Source organism: Danio rerio, chromosome 1 (assembly GCF_049306965.1).
Source record: "Danio rerio strain Tuebingen ecotype United States chromosome 1, GRCz12tu, whole genome shotgun sequence".
NCBI classification, from domain to species: domain Eukaryota; kingdom Metazoa; phylum Chordata; class Actinopteri; order Cypriniformes; family Danionidae; genus Danio; species Danio rerio.
In genome coordinates, this window is record NC_133176.1 from 13,263,663 (window position 1) to 13,289,356 (window position 25,694).

The 25,694-nt window shown below is 33.7% G+C and overlaps 1 protein-coding gene across 2 annotated transcripts; it reads right to left on the reverse strand.

Annotated features, from left to right (window-relative positions):
- Positions 1 to 444: 444 nt before the first annotated feature.
- iqce (IQ motif containing E) lies at positions 445 to 24,572 on the reverse strand. Of its 2 annotated transcripts, none has more exons than NM_001287204.1 (21): positions 24,101 to 24,572; positions 23,050 to 23,094; positions 22,851 to 22,893; positions 22,356 to 22,508; positions 21,477 to 21,611; positions 20,551 to 20,621; positions 19,549 to 19,662; positions 16,723 to 16,773; positions 16,529 to 16,599; positions 15,652 to 15,724; positions 14,201 to 14,241; positions 13,937 to 14,106; positions 11,270 to 11,325; positions 10,993 to 11,183; positions 10,497 to 10,604; positions 8,877 to 8,970; positions 8,343 to 8,459; positions 8,151 to 8,252; positions 4,917 to 5,020; positions 4,592 to 4,686; positions 445 to 1,632 (listed from the first exon to the last, which is right to left on the reverse strand). In NM_001287204.1, exons 1-21 carry the CDS (start codon positions 24,149 to 24,151, stop codon positions 1,478 to 1,480), a joined length of 2,040 nt encoding a protein of 679 aa, NP_001274133.1. In that variant the 5' UTR covers positions 24,152 to 24,572; the 3' UTR covers positions 445 to 1,477. The 2 variants fall into 2 exon arrangements, with proteins under 2 accessions (NP_001274133.1, XP_002660426.1); XM_002660380.7 differs by having other exon boundaries at positions 581 to 1,632; positions 22,851 to 22,896; positions 24,101 to 24,565.
- Between the last annotated feature and the right edge of the window lie 1,122 nt (positions 24,573 to 25,694).

Here is a 25,694-nt window from a genome sequence, read left to right on the forward strand (position 1 = left end):
ATGGACCTTCATTAGTCAACATTTGGTGTAGGTAACAAAAAGCTAATCAAATATGTCCTAAGACATAATCTTAATGTTATGGTTGTCACATAACTATTTATTATTATTCTGTATGTTTAAGAAATACAGATTTTACTATCTATATCACTTACTGTTATTCAAAACTTTGCCTAATAAAAATGTCCTAAAACAAAATTGGTTATTGTTTTGGTTTTATGTCAAACTACTATAGGTTCTAGGTTGACTACAGCAGGTGCAGGCTACCTATATCATAATATTGGTAGTCGGAGTTATTTTAATAAACCAAATCAAGTAAAATGTCTCTTACTCAAGTACTTTTAGCATGCAAAGGTCAATTTCAAGTATATAAAATCAGATTCCAACAACAAAATTTTGTGAAAATGATCAGTGGGTGGTGAGAAAAAAAGATAATGTCAATTTATATTTACTTATAAAAGAAGTTTTATTGAGAATATTTATTGAGAATTGAACTTTGTGTGGAGTTAAATAAATAAAAATCAGATATTAAACAAAACGTTTAGTCAAGACAAGAATGAAGACATTTTCCCTCTCACAAATGTCAAAAGAGCAGAGAAAACAGATTTAATAAAGAAAGATATAACACAAATTCAAGCACAATCCCACAAAACACTACATACTCTCAGAGCAAACTCAGTTTCAACCAAATCTAAAGTTTTTTCAGTGCTACTATTGTTTAGAAACATTTCCAGCGAAATACACTGACAGCATTAAACAGAATTTCCTGTATGTTTTTCATATGCAATTAAAAGTTACACTATACATGTGGAAATTCACAGCAGTTTTGTACCAATCTGAGTTGCACATTAAAAGCACACAATGGCTTAAATAGACCTTACAGAGGATGTAATGTTTAGAGTAATGTATGTCATTTAATCTACAATGAGAAGTAAACAAACAGCATTAAATCCCTGATCCTCATTGAAACATGATCATTCAGCAAAAGGCACTTTTGGAGTGTGAAGACAAAGTTTAAACGGGATAGTTCACCCAAAAACTGAAAATTCTGTCATCATATACTCACCCTTGACTAGTTCCAAACCTAAATGATGAACATCAGTAACCATTGACTTCTATTGTACATTATTTTCTTACTATGAATGTCAATGGCTACCAGTTTCCATCATTCATCAAAGTATATTCTATTATGTTCAACAAATAAACAAAGCTCATAAACCTTGGTATATTTTTAATTTGGGTGAACTATCCCTTTAAGAAATGTGTCCCTTATTTATAGTTAAAAGTATATGATCTTAACAGAAGGAAATAAAGTGTTAAAATCTTAAAAATCAAATAAATATCAACCTCTGAACAGTGATTATTGCCAATACAAGTCCTTATTTGCTTGTTTCAATTTCCCATTGTTCAGCTAATAATGTGTGTTCCATGTTATGAGAGAAAATGCAGCCTTTGAATCAACCAAAAAGCTGAAAAGGAGCTAAATCAAGTCATCGGCACTGAAAGGAAAACAACTGAAAGGCTGTTCTTTTTTCCTCGGTGGTCTTGAAGGAGACACGATGATATCATCAGAGTCGTCTGAATCAACGCTCTTTGGGATTTCGGTGGCTGGTTCCTGTTGGTGGATCTTCACGCCTGATTCACGCCAACAAAACGAAAAACATGTTTATCATTACATTAAACAGGTGACTATACTGTATTATGGCAGATTATTCACACACATTATTGGCGTTACACCACACATTAAGATTAAAGGGACAGTTCATATAAAAAATTTAAAAAGTTCCTTACCATTTACTCACAAGATAAATGTTAGAAAACAGTAGCCATTGACATCTATAGTAAGAAATAAAATACTATGGAAGTCAATGGCTACTGCTTTTCAACGTACACTCACCGGCCACTTTATTAGGTACACCTTACTAGTACCAGGTTGTACCTCCTTTTGCTTTCAGAAATGCCTTAATGCCTAGTGGCATAGATTTAACAAGGTTCTGAAATTTTTTTTTTTTTTGAGATTTTGGTTCATATTGACATGATAGCATCACATAGTTGCAGCAGATTTGTCGGCTGAGCATCCATGATGCAAATCTCCTGTTCCACCACATCCCAAAGGTGCTCTATTGGATTGAGTTCTGGTGACTGTGGAGGCCATTTGAGTACAGGGAACTCATTGTCATGTTCGAGAAACCAGTCTGAGAGGATTTATGACATGGCATGTTATCCTGCTGGAAGTGGCCATCAGAAGATGGGTACACTGTGGTCATAAAGGGATGGACATGGTCAACAACAATACTCATGTAGGCTGTGGTGTAGACACGATGCTCAGTTGGTACTAATGGACCCAAAGTGTGCCAAGAATATATCCCCCACACTATTACACCACTACCACCACCAGCCTGAACTATTGATACAAGGCAGAATGGATCCATGCTTTCATGTTGTTGACGCCAAATTCTGACCCTGCCATCTTAATGTTGCAGCAGAAATCGAGACTCATCAGACCAGGCAACGTTTTTCCAATCTTCTATTGTCCAATTTAGGTGAGCCTGTGTGAATTGTTGCCTCAATTTCCTGTTCTAAGCTGGCAGGAGTGACACCAGGGGTGATCTTCTGCTGCTGTAGCCCATTCGCCTTAAGGTTTGACGTGTTGTGCGTTCAGAGATGCTCTTCTGCATACCTCGATAGTACCTAGTGGTTATTTGAGTTACTGCTGCCATAACATCAGCTAGAACCAGTCTGGCCATTCTCCTCTGACCTCTGGCATCAAGAAGGCATTTGCGACTACAGAACTGCCGCTCAATCGATATTTTCTCTTTTTCGGACCATTCTCTGTAAAACCTAGACATGGTTGTGCGTGAAAATCCCAGTAGATCAGCAGTTTCTGAAATACTCAGATCAGCCCAACTGGCACCAACAGCCATGCCATGTTCAAAGTCACTTAAATCACCTTGTTTCCCCGTTCTGATGTTCAGTGTGAACTGCAGCAGATCATCTTGACCATGTCAACATGCATAAATGCATTGAGTTGCTGCATAGTGATTGGCTGATTAGAAATTTTAGTTAACGAGCAGTTGGAGAGGTGTAACTAGTAAAGTGGCTGGTAAGTGTACATCAGTATATCTTCCTTTGAAAAGAAAAAACAGAGAAAACAGAGAAGAAAAAAAATAATTTATGTTTATAAAAAAGTGTCTTATGCTCACCAAATGTGCATTTATTTAATCAGAAATATTGACCTTTTTCCATCCTGAATAATTTTTGCTGTAAAAAACAGCTCGTTATGAGGAATGGTGTTCAGAACTGGTATTTTCATATTATATGATATTATTTTTATCTATAGTCATAACCACACTTGTTCCTAGAGCCATTAGTTTGACTGTTTATTTCTAGTCATTTCTACAAAGACCAATAAAGCTTATTTGCACTACGAGTTAAGAAATCTCTGGACAAAAACTCTAACATACACAGAAAGCCTCTTCATCAATTTAACAGCCCGTGTGCACATAAATTCTCACAACACATGCAAATACCGAAACATGCTGCAAATAGCACTGACCACAACGGAAATGAGTCAGAAAACCCCAAAAATTGACGAACTCGACTGCTTATGGCCTCAACGCATTTTTATCATCACATGATCTCTGATGACAAAAATGACATGAATTGTTTTTTAATACGCATAATGGAGTTTTTTCATTAAAAGTATTTTCATCGTAGTTTATGTGCATTTTTTTTACTGAATAAAAGAAAATCCCACTCAGTAATGCATATACGTTTATTTATGCTCATTTTAAAAATCTTAGCATTTTCATCAAGCATTTTTTATGCAATGATCCAAAATGTGCAAAAAAATAGCTGGAAAAAAACATGGCAAGTGTCAGATGATCCTTCATAATCCTTCTAATATGTGAATTTGTCACTGCATACACATTTCTTCCTATTATTGAGGTTGAACAGTTAATCTGACTGTGTGTGTGTGTGTGTGTGTGTGTGTGTGTGTGTGTGTGTGTGTGTGTGTGTGTGTGTGTGTGTGTGTGTGTGTGTGTGTGTGTGTGTGTGTGTGTGTTTTACAATGCTCAATGTACAGCATTTATTTGAAACAGAAACTTTTACAACATTACAAATGTCTTTAAAGTCACTTTAAATCAATTTAACGTGTCCTTGCTGAAAAAAAAATGATACTGACCTCCAACTTTTGCACGGTAACATAATAAAAATAAGTTATGGGCCTCCTGTACTCTAACCTGGTATTGATCTTTCGTCTTGTAGCTTATCACGATAAGTAGGATTTATTTCCTCTGTGGCCTCCTCGCTATTATTCAGAGTAACACCAAAAAGATTGAATGAAAAAGATCCACTTGCAAGTTTTAAAGGGAGCTTATAAGTATAAAAGATTTTAGGAATGATTTGATCTGAATCTTAATTTACAATATGCATTATTGCGTCACTGAATGTTTTTTAAACCTGTTTGTTAACCTGTTTTACAGGTTTACAGGTGTATCAATCTGACATTAACAATCAAGAATAATAACAGCATGAGATAAAATTAATCTCTGCATGCAAACAGAGCACAATATTAAAGAAGAATAATCACCTGAGCTTTGGGTTTTGCTTGTGAACACGGCCTGAGAGGATCCTGCGGGTAACACATGCTGCTTGTTCTGATGTATGGAAGATACAGACTGTGCCCTGCAGAGTCATTTCAACATATTCTTGTAAGCACAATGCATTTATATTAAAATAAATACAGACTATATTCATTTGCCAATGTGCTATAATATAATATATAAATAACAAAACATATATATATATATATATATATATATATATATATATATATATATATATATATATATATATATATATATATAGAGTATATACAGTGTATGTGAAATGTGACTATGTCTACAGTATATCACCTGTCCGTGTTCATAGTGCTGCGTTTGAGATGAGCCCTAAAGACCGACTGCAGTAGAGTCACTTCTTCTTCCTGTACAGCTTGAGTGCTCTTACCTGATTGGCTCTGAAAGATTGTCAGAAAGATAATTATATTATTGTTAATTGTAATAAACGTTGCGATGGAACAAAAAAACATGACTATGCCATGAGGGGCATGCATAAAAGGTTTTTAAATAAATGTACTTCATAGATTCATAAAAGCAAAAGTTTTACTCCCAAAACATCTTCAAATAGTTTCTACATTTTACAAATTGAGTTCAAAGATTGATGATAAAAACTAAACATTAAAGATTGATTTGGCAAAAAGATATTAGTAATATCTTTGGTGGAAGATCTATAGTAAAAGATATATAAAATAAGCAAGAGGTAAATGTATACAGTGTAAAATACTTTATAGGTAATACAACACTCCAGTTTGACTTTTTAAAATGGGATGTTGTGTATTTTTGTATGGTACCAATTTCTGTTTAATATACCGAAGACACATTTCTAAACATAACAGTTTTATTAATTGCGAACTAATTTCAAATAACTGATTTATTTTATCTTTGTCAAAATAATATTTGACTAGATATTTTTCAAGACACTTCTATACAGCCTAAAGTGACATTTAAAGGCTTAACTAGGTTAATTAGGTTAACTAGGCAGGTTAGGGTAATTAGGCAAGTTATTGTATATTGATGGTTTGTTCTGTAGACTATCGAAAAAATACATACCTTAAGGGGGCTATAAATTTTGTCCTTAAAATGTTTTTTAAAAATTAAAAAATGCTTTCATTCTAGCCGAAATAAAACAAATAAGACTTTCTCAAGAAGAAAAAATATTATCAGACATACTGTGAAAATTTCAATGCTCTGTTAAACATTATTTAGGAAATATTTAAAAAAGAAAAGAAAAAAAATCAAACGAGGGCAAACAATTTAGATTTCAACTGTATATATATATATATATATATATATATATATATATATATATATATATATATATATATATTTGGCTTGGGCGGTATCCAAATTTTGATACCGTCAAACTGCCTCCATATTTTACCCCGGTATCCGGTATTACCGGCGTAATAAAAAAAATTATGACGTAAGGCTCAGACAGCGTCACCAAACTGTTGGCTTGAGCCTAAACCATTCAGAAACTGAATACCTTCTATGCGACCTTAGGCTCGCGGTGTGAGAGAGAGAGAGAGAGAGAGAGAGAGAGAGAGAGAGAGAGAGCGCAAAGCGACGCACAGCACCTCTCTCTTTCTCTCTCCCTTTTACACATACCACACCGTAAGAAATCTGGCCGGCTCCCGCGGAACAGCAGCGGGAATGCAGAGCTGTAATCGGGCAATAAAAATTATACCCGATAGGTCCCGAGTCCGACAGGTACATTTTGATTGACAGCTTTATACAGCCCAAACCCGTTCACAGCCTACATTAAAATGTGCTCATGCACACAGCTCTAATGCATTATTTTCAAGAATGAGTCATTTATATGTTTTAACATCATTTATTCGTAACAAGCGTAGACTATAGGCCATTTGAAAGTTGGAACAAAGAAATAAAATAAGTCCTACAGCTGTAACATCGTAACATCTCAGCACTCTATAGGTCTAGGTAGGCTACATGCACTTAGCCTTTAAATTAGGCTACACACCAATGAAAAGTAATCTTGCTAAACAAATCAAATTAAAATAAACTCTAAATGGTGACGGGTATTTTGGCAATAACAAAATTAAGATAAAGCCTCTGTAAGATGTGTTTCTCCACTTCTCTTCACAATCTGGCATTAGGGCGGCGGTGAAGCTGAATAATAAAAGAATAATGCCACCATTAGTCTGTATACTCTGTCTACATTATGATTATATGGTTTAATTAATATTTATTTATAATTTAAAAACCCTTTACGTACTAAGATTAGGTTACATGTGTTTGTGGAGGAACATTATTAAATCCACTGCCTTTAGCGCAGTCTCTCACTCATGGTGCGTCCAGCAGCTGAACACCATTTCCTGCGGCTACAGGTCGAGATGCAGAGTTCTGATCCGGCTGATTTTTTGTTCATCTTCTACCAGTCAGGAACATGCATTTAATTTTCCATGACAGCAGTTTTACTTTAGCGAATGGCCTCTTATTTTACCTGTCATCTTGCGGTTTAATGCTCTACCGTAATATGCAGTGTATGAGCGACCGCGGCTGGAATAACCGCTCCTTATGAGCTAGTGACTGACTTGACCGCCGTCAAAATTCGCTTTTTTTACTACTTCGTCATCATTTGTTTCACCTTTGCAGGGATGGATTTTAATGCAGGGATTTGGATTTTTTCGTGTCTCGCCGGGTTCGGGCAAAGATCTTTAGCTCTAATGCAGACCTCTCGTTCATATTAACCACATCTCACTTCTGTTCAGTCGAAACTGCAGGACACTTTGAAGCGCGACTCGTCACGTCACCTCTCCCCCTTCTCTCCCTCCCTCTCCCCCTTCCTCTCCCTCTCTCCTCCACACTGTCCCGTGATGCCAACCACACATACGTTTTTGTAGGCATTAAATAAAGGATATTTAATATTTTATGACGGTATAACGGTATTGAAACAGACACCGTTGCTATTTTTAGATCCCGCGGTATACCATAATACCGTAATACCGCCCAAGCCTAATATATATATATATATATATATATATATATATATATATATATATATATATATATATATATATATATATATATAAGCCTTTGTCATCATGGCAAAGATAATGAATCAGTAATTAAAAATAAGTTATTAAAACTATTATGTTTAGAAATGTGTTAAAAAAAATCTTCTCACGTTAAACAGAAATTGGAAAAAAATAAACAAAAGGTCTAATAATTCAGTGAGGCTAATAATACTGACTTCAACTGCATGTTGACCTATTGTAAAATTTCATACAAATTACATTTTTAATTTGAATGAAACACCAACAGTCGACTCCATAATAAAATAAACAATAACCATAAATCATAAATCCAGAAAAACTGAGAATTTTCAAGTTGCCTCTAAATCCTTTTCACGGCTTTATATTAGCTTCATATACTACTATACAGTCGTTAGAGATTGGTAATAATATAAAGCAGCCAATCAGCACAATAACAACATATACTGCAAAAATCAATAGGGGCAAAGCTGTGTATAATACAGCGTCCCATTAAAATGCCAAAAGCAGTTACCATGGAAGCAGGGACAGTTCCCAGGTCAGCTTGCTTCTGTCCCTCCAGATGCCTCTGTCTGATCAGATGTCCTCTGAGACAGGACTGCAAGAGAACTAGATCCTGTGCAGATGTGCAAAAGAACAAAGCAGGTCATTTAATAAGCTACATTTATTGCAAATGTACAGTATGTGTTGATGGGGTTGCACCGACCCGTTTACGGTGTGAGCGCCAGTGTTTCTGGATTATCTCAGCTGCCTTGTTTTTCTTTTTTGTCCCAAAATCTGATGGCGATGATGGTTCTGTTGACAAAGAAGAACTGTCTCGAACCTGTGAGATGGATTGTGACAATATCATATTAATGAGTTCAGTGATTTCTGTGTGTGTGTGTGTGTGTGTGTGTATATACGTGTTTTTGTGACATATCGGGACATAAATATGTATAATGACATGGGTATGACAGAGGTATTACAAAAAGGAGGTGATATATGAGGACATTGGTGACGTCCTCATTTCTTAAAATGCTTATAAATCACACAGGATGAGTTTAATCGGAAAGTAAAGCTGCACAGTCTCCTGTGATGGTTGGGCTTGGGGTGGGGGCAATACAATATACGGTTTGGACAGTATAAAATGAATGGAAACCTATGTAATGTACCCACTTTTCACAAAAACAAACATACATGTGTGTGTGTGTGTATGTGTGTGTGTGTGTACACTTCTAAAAAAGTATCTTGAAAGCATTACCTGAATTGGATCTTGCACTACTTTGAGGTTTCTCTCCTCCTCTAGTTTCTCTTTTAAACAAGTGATTTCTACAATCAGTGCACTCATCTCCTGTCTGTGAATAAAAAATGTGAATATGAATTCAGACGTGTCCTCACATGTTTGATGGTATGTATTTTATTTTAAAACAAAGCATGTTGTTTACATTTTCAGACTTTTAAATTGAAGCTCTTTTTATATCGAACACGTTTGTCCTCCGTTAAAGATGTTCAGAGCAACTATTTAATAGTGATTATCGTAGGAAGAGTTCTATATTCTATATTTGAAACACATACATAAATAATACATCAAAATGTCAATGCTTTTAGACCCAATAATCATTCACCACTCATATTTACTTATATTGTAGTTGTTTTTTTCACTTATATTTTTACATTTTACATTTAAGATTAGGCATGCCTATTAGTAAAATAAAATTAGTTTTGTTCTGTGTGTCTCGTCTATCAAATCTTTATTTTCTATTTTCTATTGGATTCAAGGCAGGTGATGGGCTGGGCCATTCTACAGCTTGATTGCCTTTCTCTGAAAGCATTTGAGAGTTTCCTTGGCTGTGTTTTGGGTCTTTGTCTTGCTAAAACATCCACCCTGGTTTCATCTTCATCCACCTGGTAATGTAGATGTTGGACTGAAGCAGCTGATATCAATTTACAATAACAAAGGGCAGAGGGTTGCTGAAGAACTTCTGAGAGATTTCAGCTGCTGTCTAGGCTTTCACTGCCTTTCTACAGCTTCCTTTCTTTATGTGTTCTACATTTTTTTCTCAGTCATTTGATTTTATTTCACATAACTTAACTTGTAAACTAACTGTAAACTGTTTTCTGTAAAGTGTTTTATTTATATTTATGGATTTCTTTGGTTGTTACCAACACCTGGTGAAAACATGTTTTCTGAAAAAAATGGTGACGTGTTGAATACTTATTTCCCCCACTGTTTAAAAAGAGCATTCAAGGTAACTGTTTTGATTAAGTTAGAAATAAATATGTAGGTTTAGGATGTATGTTTTTTAGCATTCATGAGTTAAATGTGTTAAATTGAATTTATGTAAATTCAATTAATTTCTAAGAGGTTAATAATGCTAATTTTCAGATGATGTATTTTTAAACATTTTCTTAATACTGAAACGATAAACAAAGAAAAAAAAACTCACCAATAATTTTTCACAATGTTTTAATTAATAAAAAGGGTAAAAAATACAGTGATATAATTTTATTTGAATGATTTGCAATTGTTTTGCTAGTAAAGTTTGCAATGAGATAAAATGTTGTTTTAGATTGAAAATATTAAAGTGTTATTTTATAAAATAATGATAAACCTTTAAAGTCTTCAAAATTGACCTTGCACATACAGTACAGTATTTTGGCACATTTTTCCACAAATATTACGATTTTAAAGATAATTTGTCACAGAAATATAAAAATGTAATTATTGTTTAATAATAAAATGAATAAATTGAACTCTTTATACAATGATCACTCGAAATAATTGCTCTAAACATCCCTAAAGGAGGACAAACATGTTCAATATATAACATACAACATAGTTTATAATGAATGATTCCTTCATTATTTTAATATTACACACCTGTGTGTTTGAATCAGGCTCTCGTGATTTCGGATTTGCTCCTTCAGCACATTTTCTACCTCTTTCAGACGTTCATCCTTTTCAGCAGATAAACGTCTTATCTCCTCACTTATAAGACAAAATCAGAATTTCAATCAGAATAAATCTCATATCATTTCAAAAGGCTTCAAAAAAGTTTCTAAAGATATGATAAATGAGACATGAATGCAGTTATCATTATATTATCCGTTATTTAATCTGATATTTTCTGTAGTTATAAAAAATGCTCTTCATAAAGTATTTGCTTCTATTCAAATTCATATAGAATTTTTATATAAAAACCAGACCATTTATTTTTAAAGCATTCTTTTAATTGCCACTCTAAAGACTTGAGTAATGCCTTTTTATGGCTTTTTAAATGTATAATAAAATAGAGGAGCATCATAAAAAAAGCATTTAAAATCTTACTGAATCCAAACGTTTTGAACTGTAGTGTATTTTCTAGAAGTGCACTTACTCTCTCTGGGTCAGTTTTAGCTTTAGCTCTGATTTCTGTTCTCCAAGTTTCGTAACCACTCCATTCAAAAGCACATCATTCTCTGTAATCATAGATGGCTCGGTCTCTGCATTCTGATTCGTTGATTCTGTATCGTCTAGGCTCTTTTGTGACGCTTTGGTGATCTGAAGATTTTTCATCCTTTCCAATCTCTGAAAAAAAATGAGATAAATGAATGACTTTTTATGATACATTTGATCTTCAGTTTTGCGAATAAAGTTTGAAGTAACATAAAAACCTTTTCAAGCTCCAGGATTCGTCGCACAAGTCTCTGTTTACTCCAATCCATATAACCTGAAAGCAAAAAAATATGGTTAGTCATGTGACTAAATTCGGCAGTCTTGCAGGTGCAGCAACATTTAATCAATGTTTTCAGACTTAATTTTTTCCAGTACATTTAACCAGCCAAGACAAAATATTAACCACTAACCAGAAGTAGTTGTTGATTCAAATTTTTTCATCAGTAATTCAGTTCTTATTGCAGAAACGACTGAACAGCGCTAACAAAAACGGATACCTCAATATAGTTGTTTTAGTGGCGATCATAACTATATTTTGCATAGTGTGTTTTTTATGCTGATATTTGACAGGTTTAGGCCAGTCAGGGGTAGATAGAATGGGGGAAATAAGTATTGAACATGTCATGTTTTTACTGGGAATAATATTTCTAAAGGAGCTGTTTACATGAAATTGAACCAGATTTTGATAAAAAGCCAAACAATACAGACATAAAAATAAAACAAAACCAAAAAATCTGAAAGATTAGTTCTGTGTAAGAACAATGGATTGACACAAGGAGAAAGCCCTGAACTACTGAAACATTTAATACTTTATATAAAAGACTTTTTGTTGATGACAGTGTAAAGACGCCTCTCATGGAGAATGAAGTCACATGCATTGCTCAGGTGTGAGTTTTTCAGACTTCATCAGAGTGTAAAAATCTTGAAGTTTCGTTTATGTCCCGTCTATCAAATCTGATCTTTATTTTATATTTTCTATTGGATTCAGGTCAGGTAATTGGCTGGGCTATTCTACAGCTTGATTTTCTTTCTCCGGAAGCATTTGAGAGTTTCCATGGCTGTGTTTTGGAACATTGTCTTGCTGAAATGTCCACCCTGGTTTCATCTTCTGGAAATGTACTGTTGATGTTGGACTGAAGCAGCTAATATTCATTTACCCTGACGAAGGGCAGAGGGTTGCTGAATAACTATTGTGAGATTTCAGCTGCTGTCAGGGCTTTCACTGCCTTTTTACACCTTCCTTTCTTCATGTATTTAATAATTTTTCGTTGCATCATTTCATTTTTGGCGTATTTACACTGCACTGTTCAAGTGACTCAATTCCGATTTTTTTTTTCTCCCGTGTGGCACAGATCTTATATGGCCCATGTACATGTAAGCAGAAAAAAATCACATGGATTCCGATTTACTTAAATCGGATTCAGGCCTTGTTCATTTGTGGAAATTTATCTGATATGAATTGGATCTGTGCCATCGTGTCTGCAGTGTAAGTAGGTAGATCGGATTTTCACCTGTCAATGCGAGTCTCACGTCATTAAAAACTATAGCGAATGATGTCAAGTCTGATACTTTCATTTCAGAACAGACAGCAGCAGAGTCCCAAACCTTAAATCTCATACACAAGGACTTAAACAGCTTTTATATTGTCATATAGCACAGGTATTTGAGCATGTTAACGAGAGCGAGAGAGCGCAATGTCTGCCACGTAACCAATATAAACTAATACAAAACTAGAGCATTTCAACATCACGTGCATAAATCACGCCATGGACATTACATTAAAATGCCTAAAGTTTAAAAAAAGCAAATATATCAAAAGAAGATGGACAAATGAGAACCTTTCAGTAATAAGCTATAGTAAAACAGCTTGTCAAAAGCTGCAAACAGATTACATACAGGAATAGAGAAAAGATCAGCTGTTAGTCAGCGCCTGCTCTTTTTTTTTGGTCATTGCGCCTTTGCCATGTGCTGTGTAAATGCAGACGATTTATGAGTCCCTTTCAAAAGATGATGAAAGCAGGTCATCAAAAAAAATCAGATACAGTCACAAAATTGGAATCGACCATCAGGATCTGCAGTGTAAATGCAGGCTTTATTATGCATAACTTCATTTGTAAACAAATTAGATTTGCTTTTTTTGCATATATATGGATTTCTGGATTGTTACCAACATCCGGGGAAAAACCTCAACAGCACCTTTAGAAGTATATTTTCGGAGAAAAATGATGTCTTCAATACTTATTTATTTACCCCTCTATATACATAAATACGGCACTAAAAATCACAGTAGGTACTCAAATGATTTGTTTAAATGGTTGATTCATTTTAAAATGATTCTCATGATTCTGTTTATTGAAATGTTTACTCAAGCAATTTGTTTAAAAAATGATTAATTAATAGCTGATACGCTGAAAAAGCACATATATTCTGTTCTGGGTTTTTTGGTTTTTATTTGAACAAGATGTCATTTTATGCAAACGTTTTTCGGAATTGCATTTGTAGTGTAAATTTGGAAAAAATGTAATCAGTATTGTACATAAAAACAAGCATTTAACAAAACCTCAAAACTTAAAGTCAGTGTGAAACCAAAATTTACAGTGTTTACTTTGCTACCAAAATTTTTTTTTGCTAATCTTTAATCAAAGTCTGACCATTTGGAGCGGTGTTTTATCTCTGTTGATGAACAATTTCAGTCATAATATTCTTAACCATGCCCCTCCTATGTTAGTTTGCTAAGATGAAGTGATGCGCATAAAAAAAGCTCTGCACCCTAATCAATATTCAGTTTCAGTTGGAAGTATGTCAACATACTGAAACTCTGGTTAATCAATTAACATATCATGGCATATGATAAATATTTCCAGTTCTGTTGTGAATGTAAGTACCCTTGGCTCTGCATGCAGGGCTGTCCGTCATGCTCATCTCTTCCTGGGTCAATTCTTTTTTGAGTTCCTGGTTCTCTTCCTCCAGTTGTTGAACAGTCTTTGTGAGTCTCAGAACTGTGGTACTAAGAGTCTTGTTCTGCCTTCTGCTCTCTTTGCTCTCAGCCTTATTACTGAGAAGAAAAAGAAAACACGGATAATTAAATAAATTCTTTATATCAGATTAAGAGAGACCATTGAACTGAATAAAAGCAGTGATGTATTTACCTTCTCTCAGCTGAATCTAACAGTGTGCGCAATCTTTGAACCTAAGCATGAAAAAATAAAGAGTGTATCACATAATATTCACAAAAAAAGAAGTATGTAGAGAGGTCTATATGATAGAATTTGTTTGTACAATTTGCTTGTAAAAAACTTCAAAACAAGACCTTCTCCAGCCTCCTATGTTATCTATGAAAGCCTGCAAACATTTTTTATGTGAAGAACTGACAAAAGTTTGTGTGCCCCATGTATTGTCAGTCTAAAATATAATTTATAATCACTGTAAATTCAATGACCTCATCAGTCATCATCACCATAATCAAATGTTTTCAGTCTGCTATAATTTATGTTGAAGGAAGAATAAATACATATTCATCTGAATATCGCTCTCAGTGGTGTGAACTGCATCTGATGTTGTTATAAGTATTATGTTTTAAAGGTATTTCCACTGTACCTTCTTTTCATTAAAGAAAATGAATCTCGCTGTTAGTATGCAGGGGCATTGAATCACATTCAGTCTCTTGTAAATGTGCACAAATGGAAGCCCAATTTGCTGGCTGCAGTTCACTAAATGGCCAATGGTGTCACTAATAACAAGGGTTTCTAAATTCTACACAATAGAAACTACAAACTATATAAACTCATATGCCGCCAGGTGGTAAACGCATGTCTTATAAAGTGGATCACTGTGTTTTTGTAACCTCAGACGTAAGATAAATTTGTAGCAGAAGCTCTGGTTAGAGTAGGCGAACGAGAATAGCATTATACAGTAACGCTAAGCCTACAAATTTTCTTGTTCATCATTGTCTTCTGTGGTAAACTGTGTGGTAAGTGGTTCCTGCAAGACATGTATGTTCCTGGAGCCTCTGCTATGAATGCATCTTAAGTCAGAGATTCAGCATTCGACAGCCACTGGAAGTCAGTGATTTGAGTTTATAATATTAAAATTATACATATATTTGTTACAAAAACACATGGATCCACTTAAAAAAAAATATATGTGTTAACCCCCTGACAGAATATGGGTTAGTTAATGCTGGATTAAATTGCTTTTGGAATTTAAAAAAGGACCAATACTCTAATACGGAAGTTGCTGAAACTTTTAAATCAGGATGTTGATGTACTTTCAACTGATACGGAATATTGAGTAGGAGCCGGGCTTTTTTTTTGAACATCATTCCAAAGTAGCAATCTAACGGTGTGGTTAAAAATATTGTGGCAGAAGTCATTAAACTGACGTCAACAAAGTAGAGGCGCCACTCCAAATGTGGAAGCAAATGGTCAGCAAACATTGTACATTTAACTTTCACTTTAAAACTCAGCCTGTGTTCATCTGACAGTACAAACTCATATACACCAAGTATGACTTGGAAGTGAGTAAACTACGGTGTAAATTTCATTTCTGGGTGAACTATTCCTTTAAGTATATTTTACATAACAAAAACAATGCAACTTACCTCTTCAAAATAGGTTTCAACAGTGATCTTCATTTCCTGCATGTTAGTAGTTTTGTGGTCACTCTGAAGCTGACTGCAAAGGAAAATACACAACTCCTCAATTTAAGTACAACTAACACAAGCATTTAAAAGTATCTAGTTTGTATCAACATAAAATAATTTAGTGGTAATTTAAACAGAAAACGAGATTTTGAAAAAAGGCAAAATCTGCTCATTCCAATAGGAATCTGTAATATCTGGGGGTTTCATAAGTGGGCATGAACAGTGCTTTATATTTCACAAAATTATTATGGCCAATTGATGTTTTGTGTTCACAAAATTTTGCTAATGCTAGTCATATTCAGCGTTTATATGGTCCCCTTTTGCTTTATAGACAACAGCAATCAAACTGAATGGACTTCACAGGTTTTTGTAAGATCTGAGAATTATCTGGTCATTAATACAAGCAAGAAAAGTCGTTACTGATTTGTTCACTATTTCTCAGAATCATTAGTGACCCTAAAACTTTATTTTGAGGTGACATTTAATTTATTTCAGTCTATTTCTTCGTCTTAATAATTGTATTTCTCAATTCTATTCGCCATTTACTCAACCTCAAGTGGTTTTAAACCAACCTTACGTTCTTCGGTTATATACAAACACAACTGACATCCATTGTAAAAACAATTATATAAATTATGGAAGTCAATAAATCCAGGTGTTACATTCGTTAAAATTCGTCTTCTTTAGTGGAGTATGAGTTAATAATGAGAGAACATTTATTTTTGGGTTAGTTCTATGAAATGTGTTGTATTGAATCACTATAACCTGTTTTGTACAATATAAATAAGTTCCTTAAGTTTGTATAATAAGTTTGTAGAAAAAAATAGCATCAAACCTCAAGGCATTCTCTTTCTCTTTGCACTGCTGCTCCAGTCGCAGAATCCTCTGTTTCAGTCCATTAATAATCTAAAAAGATCATAAATACAGTTTTGCATATTATTAATAACAGATTTGCTGTTTACTTTAAATCATTGATCTGAACAAATATGACTGTAAGAATATGTGCAGTTGTTATAAGGGCATACTCACTGATCTAGGATCGGTCTTTCTGTCCACTAAACTCCGAGCATACTCTGGGTCCTATGCAATTAAATGCAAAAATAAATATTTCAAAATAATTATAAACGAGCAAACTCTCAGAGAAAAGGATTTTATTTGCAGTACTGTTCAAAGGTTTAAGGTCTAAAAGATGTTTCCTGTGATGCAACACTGAATGTTCAGATCATTACTTCAATATTTAGTGTCACATGATCATTTAGAAATAATTCTAATATGGTTATTTGGTGCTCAAGTAACAACTCTTACTATTAATGTGGCTGATAACAGCTGTTCTGCATGCTTTTGTTCAGGACTGTTTTATAAATCTTAAATGGATAGTTCACCCAAAAATAAAATTCTGTCATCACCTTACTTTTATCAAAACTATCAGTTTCTTTTGTGTTTTAAACACAAAAAAAAAGATACTCTGAAGAAAGCTGGAAACCAGGAGCCATTGACTTCCATAGTATTTGTTTTTCCTACTGTGGAAGTCAACGGTTACAGGTTTTCAGCTTTCTTCTGAGTATCTTTGTTTGTGTTAAACAGAAAAAAAAACTCATAAAGGTTTGGATTCACTTGAGGGTGAGTAAACAGTAATTACATTTTCATTTTAGATTGAACTATCCCTTTAACCTCAAAAGATCAACATTTATTGAAAATATCTTTATTGTAACAAATAAAAGTAAAATCTTTACTGTCAAATTTGATCAGTTAAAAGTGTGGAGGAAGTGTGGGGGAAAAAATGACTATTAGGATTTCTACATTTCTAATTTCCCTTACAAATACAATTTTATTGCTGTTTAGAAAAGGGCTCGATACATTTCAATGATGGAGTACACACAGTGGCGTAGCGCAAAATGCGGAGGCCCCCCTGCAGGGATCACAGATGGGGCCCCCAGTTTTCAAGGGGGTCGGGGGGGTTTGGGGGCGGCAGACCCAGAGATATACACATATATCTATGATCGGGAGTTTTCCTGGATGTTAGTATTTTTATTTTTATTTCAATTATGAAAATTATAATTTTACATCACTTTTCTACATTGATGGATCAGTGATCGCATGGGCATTCCTGACAAAAAGCTTGTGTTTGTGTGTACAGAAATGTACTATTCACCCTCCCTGTTAAATTTGATCTAAACATGTCCTGAAACACACCTCCTCTCCTGCTTTCACTTCTCATACTGATGGAGGGAGCGATTTGTTTGTGAATGAATCTCCATTATGAACGACTCCTTCACTAGCCGACAATAATACTAGTTTCTGGCAGCGCATCATCTCGTTGTCATATTTCTTTTTCATTGTTTGCTGATTTTATTCAACAAGGCTAGCATAAGCCGAGTATTTAGTGCGAATTGGAGCTACTTTGACTTATAGTGAATGCAGTAAGTGGCTGTATTATTATCAATAACGCTACCTGTTTAGCACAAATTTCAGAACATACAAAAAACGTAAAAAACTTAATCCTACCTATGGAATGTTCTGCCTTTGTGCTTTGTTTTCTTTGTTTGCTCGTTACTACACTCGTAGACAGCGCTACAGTCCCGCATCTTCACGTAATAACACTTGTCTAGTGCGACTGAATGACATTTGTCCTGGGAGCACTGTACCAATGTGGCGGCGCTATTGACGCATGCTCAGGGTCCTTATACAATATCTAGTGTATATATCTATGTCACAAATTGAGGTGCGGGGAAAGGAGGCGGAGTGGAGCGACAACGCGGGGAATCCTTCACAAACTGAGGAGCGATCACAAACCGAAAGCGGCGATAGCGTCAAAGTAGCCAGAAGTCATTCATTTTTTAACGAGAACCGGCGGCGAGAAACAGCGGCGCGTCTTCATTGGCTATGACGCGGTTCGGCGGCAAGCAATCAGAATGAAGTAGTCCACCGCTTGAGAGGTGTTCAGAGAACACAGACCTGTGAACTTTGGTTCCGTCCACAGTTGTTCCCAAGAGTTTGATTATTGCGGTTCCTGGATTTTCAATTTTTGAAAATCGCGACGACATGGGGCCCCCTAATCACGCGGGGCCCCCCCGCGGTGCGTGCCCTGCGGGCCCGTCCGCTACGCCACTGAGTACACAGTAGGCATAGGACCATAACAGTTTTCAAGGTATACCGCGGTTTGGAAAAGTCAAGGTTTTAAACCCGCCAAAATTTTCGGTAATACCGTTCCTGAGCTGAGTGTAAGATTTTTTATTTACATTATTTTTTGTTTTTTAGGATAACAGTATCTTCAGCAGAGAAAATATCCAAAGATGCTGTTTTAAATGGAATATAAATCTGTGTTTTTGAAACAAATGAAGACAGCAGAGGTCAGTGATTCATTTGAATTATTTAGCCTAAAGTGTTTACTGTTCCAAAATATCATAAACCTTTCAAAAATAAGAAAATATTGTTTTCAAAGGAGAAAAAAGGTTTAGTTTTTTACCCAGACATTTAAAAAGAATATATTTTAGGGCTGTGAGCACAATACTGTGAACCGTGAAGCCGTCATATTTTTATCCAAGGTTATTCTACTGTCAGAATCTTATACCGGCCCATGCCTAATACACAGAAATCTGTCCTGTGAATAATATTTTAAAAATTGAATCAGAGTGAAAATTTTAATTATTATCAATACACTCATTTATAAACACTTCATCATTAAGAGCCACTGTAAAGCAAAACACTCAATTCTTTTCAGTCAGAAAATTGCAAGTTACTCTACAGCTCTGTGTCGTGTGTACATTATGTGTGGGGTGTGAAGCATTTATACTGTACATGCCATCAAATTCCAGATTATTTCTGTGGCTGGATTTGCAGAGGATTGCTCATTACCTTGGCTGGGTCCAGCAGCTGTTCGATTTGCCTGTCTTTCTTACAGTTTTCTTCTTCAAAACGCCGCAGCTTAGCTCTCAACTTGTCTGATTCAGCTTTTTGGGTTTGGATGGTCTGGTAAAAAAAAGAAACAAACACAGAGCAGCATCAAATTTCAATGCAAAGAAATACACTTGAACTGAAGGATATTTTCAAGACAATTGATGCTAAAGTTACAGATTAAAAATAGGAAAAAATTTGGCAATATTTATTTTTTTGCATAATTTATAGTATCTTTTTAAGTGCTAGCTCACCCAAAATTCTGCTGAACACAAAAGAAAATATTTTGAAGACTTTTGGAAATCTGTAAACATGGACATCCATAGTACTTTTTTCCTACTAAGTCAATGGTTACAGGTTTCCAACATTCTTCAAAATATCTTCCTTTTGTGTTTAACAGAGCAAAAATAAAATAAAAAATCAAGGATGAGTAAATGAAAACAGAACTTTAATTTTGGGGTGAACTATCCTCTTTAACGTCATATTTCTGATCTCAAAATAAGTATAAAAACACAAGAAAAAAGTCAATTACATTGTTATTTCTTTATTCTGGTGGAATATATACATATATAAAACAGAAACTAAATTGTCTTTGAGCCAGATATATTTTAGACATATTACGAAATACTAAAATACATTTCAATAAACCATTTCCTTCTATTGCATTGTACAAATGATGCATAATAATAGCTAAAAATAAACTTGCATGGATTAATATTTTCAAAACTGCAGCAGAGACAATACACTATCCAGGAACATTTGGCAGTCTATTTTTAACAAACTTTGATGTAAGACAAACTAATCCAAACCACTAATCCTTGTTGTACATATAGGACAGACAGTAGAATTGAGATAAAGTCCTATTCTTCGAAAACATGCAGTCGGATGTAATCAAAATTCTACAAACTCATCCTCAAAAACACTTTTAAGTCACTGAGTGGGTTCGCAAGAGAGCAGCTTTACCTTTTTTAGATCGATTATTTCATCATACATCTCCTCCTTGTCTTTGTAGTCTGGGGTCCCTGGAACGTAACCTGGTGAGGAATTGTAAAATAATAATATACAGTGACATCATCAGAATGCTTAAAAAAAATAACCGGTGCATTGATTATTTTATCGGAACATTTTCTTTATTGTTTTTTTGAAGAGAGAAAAAACAGAAAAACACTTATATTGAAATTATATGTATAGTGCTCAGCATAATTGAGGACACCGCATTTTGAAAAAGAATATTTTTATCTATTTCTCAGTTAATATATAGAAAGTGTATTTTGGTGCATTTTAACAAAACAGATTTATTAAACAGATATATTTATTAAAATAGTCACCAAACTTATTTAGAAATTGAAATACAATTAAATTCAAACAATATCTTGCAAAAAAAAAATTACAACATACAAAATTTCAACAAATGTTTTCTTTTTCTTTTTCTTTTTTTCTCTTGATTTTTCCTCTTTTTTTAAATTTGTATTTAATATTTTTCTATAACATAAATTTGGGTGTACTAGTTTTTGGACCGTTATTCAAAGTTATTTTGGGCTTTAGTACTGACTATTCTAATGTATATGCACAAATATAATATTGTATAGTTTCCTATTAAAAATATAAATTTAAAAGACAGATATGTGAGGGGTGTACTTATATATGCTGAGTATAAAATTACTTTTCCATTTGCAAGAAAAAAACTCAGATGATAAAATAATATGAATAAAAAAACCAAAGAGATGTAAAACCAAATCAGTTAATAAGTACTCAAAAAATAAAGTAAAAATATGGTTATACACAAAAAAATTCTGTAAAACAAATTATAAAAAAAAGAGGGTGGGGGGGTGGAGGATGTCAAGTTATTTCAGAACACTCTTGTTCCTGATTTATTGCTTTTATCTTACCGTTAGATGCGGAGCGGGAATATTTGGGCTTTTTCATTCCTAAGGCCTCCTTCAAGTATTCCGGTGTTCTGGCACTGCTAATGCTGCTCTGTGTGACACTGCAATCCATGACTTTTGGAGATTTTGACAATGACCCTAAAGAGAATGAATTCGAAATTACCACTGCACGTCTTTTAGAAATACATTCATACATTTTCAGCTAAATGTTTTCATTAGATCAGATATGCTTCATATATAATGATTTATGCAATCAAGTCATTTTATTTTCAGCTATTTTGTATGCTCTGCCAGTAAATAATATTTAAATATCTTTAAAACGAAAAACATTTACCAAAGTACAATTTATTCAACAATTTTAGATAATATTTTTAAAAAGAAATTAATATGTTTTATTCTGCACAGATTCTTTACATTGATCAAAATTCAATGTACATAAAAAATCAATGTCTGTTAAACTTTTCACCCAAAAAAACGAAAAACTAAATTCTAAACTAAATTAATGTTGACTTCTGCAGCAAATCAGGAAAATACAATTATTTCTGAAGAATTATGTGACACTAAAAACTGGAGTGATAATGCTGAAAAATCTGCTTTGCCATTAATTAATAAATCCCATCTTAAAATAACAAAAAAAATGTATTTACTTCACTAATTACTTAAAAATATATATTAAAAAGTTATTAAAAATATTTTATTATATTTGCAATAATATTTAATTGTATCAATGCTTCAAAATATTATAGTTTTACCATATTTTTGATGAAATAAAAGCACATTTATAAACAGAAGTGCATATAAGTGTAGCATAACTTTCAAAACTGAATAATGCAGAATACAATGTAAAATTATAGCCACATAATAAAAAAAAAAGGGTCCGACCATGTCCATCATCCTGTAAGTGCAGCCAGACGTCTCTGTGTGGAGCAGCTGGAGGGGTTTTACAGTTTTGGAGCTGCAACCCCTTCATCGTCCTACATGATGCAGCTGGAGCTCTCTTCATATGCAAGTTTGCACTGTTCAGATATGGCGACTCTGAAAATTTTTAAAATTACCAAACGTGTTTCAAAATAATTTTAATTCAAATAAATGCTGTTCTTTTGAACCTTCTAATCAGCAAAGAAATCAGAACAGTCCACATCCACAAAATCATTAAGCAACAAAGCCGATTTCAATAATGATAAAACAGTAATTCAGACACTTGAAATTGTAATATTATTTCACAGAATTACTGTTTTTTTACTTTTTACTTCAGAAACCCCTTTCTGACTCTTTAGAATTGCAGTGATTGTATATATTATAACAATTTTTATTTTTTGATAATACTATGTTGATATAAATAAAACATGTGATGGCATGTTGTAAAAGACAACTTACTAGGAGAAGGAGGTGGTCTGCCAGAAACTTTCTTTTTTCTTGGCTGCTGAAATCAAATCGAACACTTAGATATTCAGTTTATTATAAGTGCATACACATTATTTCTTGCTTCAGTCAATAATTTTTATACAAAAGTCCAAGAATCAAAGAACTACAGCATAACCAATTAATCTGATTGACCCAAAGCTAAAGATCTCACCTTTTCAGTGTCGGACACATAGCTGCTACATAGACTGTCCTCTGCCTGTAAAACACACAAGACGAAAAATTAATTTTTGTGTCCAATTAATTTACAAAACTTATTTTATACACTAAAAAAATGGTTTGTCTCAATTTATATAAATCTATATATATATATATATATATATATATATATATATATATATATATATATATATATATATATATATATATATATATATATATATATATATATATAATTTTTTTTTTTTTTTTTTTCCAGAGAAAGGAATTTTTCACAGTATTTCTCATAAGATTTTTTCTTCTGGAGAAAGTCTTATTAGGTTTATTTTGGCTAGAATAAAAGCAGTTTTAAGAACCATTTTAAGACCAAAATTATTAGCCCCTTTAAGCTACATTTTTTTCGACTGTCTACAGAACAAACCATCGTTATACCTAACCTACATAACCATACCTATATAACTTGCCCAATTACCCTAACCTGCCTAGTTAACTTAATTAACCTAGTGAAGCCTTTAAATGTCACTTTAAGCTGTGTAGAAGTGTCTTGATAAATATCTAGTCAAATATTATTTACTGCCATCATAGCAAAGATAAAATAAATTAGTTATTAGAAATGAGTTATTAAAACTGTTATGTTTAGAAATGTGGGGGAAAAATCTTTTCTCTGTTTAACAGAAATTGGGGGAAAAATAAACGGGGCTAATAATTCAGGGGGGTTAATAACTCTGACTTCAACTGTATAGGCTAAGAGATTATTTGCTTGAATTCAAATATAAACCATGGCACTAAATAGGTTTAATATTTATTTACCATGTAATCTACACAGCTAACTATAACTGTATGGAAACAAAGTTGTTTGATTTTTGTTGACATGTTTACACGCCATGGAAATGAGGCTGAAATACAGCAGATATCCAGGTGATTGCTTCACGTGTATCTGTAAGAGGTGGTAACGTTACTGTACTTCAGGGTATTAACTGTTAGCATAGTAAATACAGAAGTACTTTGTGAGTGCTGTTGCGGTTTAAAACTGTTAATGTACTTACCAGATCCTCTACCTCCTCTTCAGTGCCAAGTTCTCCAGCTACCACAGACATTATAGCCTATCTGATAGCTGCTTTTATTTTATCATCACCTTTTACAAACAAAGGAACCATAATACTCTCTCATCGCGTGTGATTTATAGAGTTACGACCTGCAATGTCCGCGTATTATGATGTCGCCTTATTTCAAAGATGTGCATAAATCCTGATATCAAACAGCCTAAACGAGCTGTGAAATGGGTCTGTTTTGTTAAGAAGTTCCCAAGATGCAGCGGTTTGCTGATGTCGCCGTTTAGAAAAGCAGCGGGTCCTGCGCCGATTTTATGTTTGAAAGCTATACAGGTAACAGAGTAATGTTGCTCAGCCTCTTTTCGCGTCTGTCGTCGCTGTACGGATGTATTGTGCATTATTGTCGTCAAGCAACCGAAAATGTTTAACATGACAATAAACAGAAAATCAAACGTGTTTAAGCGCGTCAGCACTGCGCACCACTTGTGCACACCGTGAATGAGCGGCGGTCTGGGCGAAATGCAGCTCTACTAACGTTACATCATAAAAATTATTTGGTGACACAGATTGGGAACATTTTTTGGCTTATTCGGAAAAAAATATTTTTATCTAATAAAGCTGTCAAAGTCTCAATAAAAATCATTCATAATTGCTACCCCAAAACTAGCTAAATTTAATAACAATATTTGCCCTAAATGCTCATTTTGTTCTCGATATGAAGCACTAAATCATTTATTTTGAAGAAAAAAATTAAAATGTCATATTTTTTTTACCTCTTTCTTGCACGCACACATAATAGTAGAATCTTTAAAATATCTAGGCTATATAAACATATCTACAATAACAATAAAAAATCTGGTTTATAACATCAGATGTGTCAACTGCTATCTCTATTATGTTGGTGTTTTTAGATTATATTGTACACATACATTTTTTTATTAAAATCTACTTAAATATGTCTATTTTTGTGCTTCTTTCATGAGATTGATGAGTTGTATAAGTTTTGTATTGTTTTTAGGATGACAATTTTAACATCTGTTCAGGGACAACGAACAAAAAATATCCTTCTGGCTAATTCTAGAGCATTTGCAGAAATGCTATTTAATGGTCCTGCCCAATAAAAAAGGTAATAAATTATTATTTATTTTATTATTATTTTAATACCTTTTTTATATATTACTTCATAAATTCTGAAAAAAATTATCAGACCTAGAATTAAAAAAAAACATACAGTAGAAACCAGAAGTACATACATAACCATTTAAAAAAAAAAAAAAAAAAGTCTGATGGTAAATCATACTAAACATTTACTATTTTAGGTCCGTTATGATTACCTAAATGATTTACGAACGTTTTTGTCAATCGTTTACATCCATTTCCTTAGTATTTTTTTAGTTTTGCTTTTAAACTATATAACTTTGGTCAAAAGTTTTGGGTATCCTTCCACAAGCTCCTCGCAATAGTTTGAAGGAATTTTGGCCCATTACTCCTGACAGAGTTGGTGCAAGTGAGTCAGATTTGCTGGCTGTCTTGCTCGCACAAGCTTTTTCAACACTGCCCACAAATTTTCTATCGGATTGAGTTCAGG

Bases quoted from the DNA above. Each gene is read 5' to 3' on its own strand.
- iqce (XM_002660380.7), bottom strand. From the start codon at position 24,151: ATGTCTGTGGTAGCTGGAGAACTTGGCACTGAAGAGGAGGTAGAGGAT. The intron at 8,971-10,496 runs GTGTGTAATATT...TTTTATTCACAG, and splicing joins AGCCTGATTCAAACACACAG to ACAGGAGATGAGTGCACTGA. The intron at 4,687-4,916 runs GTGATATACTGT...ATGACTCTGCAG, and splicing joins AGCACTATGAACACGGACAG to GGCACAGTCTGTATCTTCCA.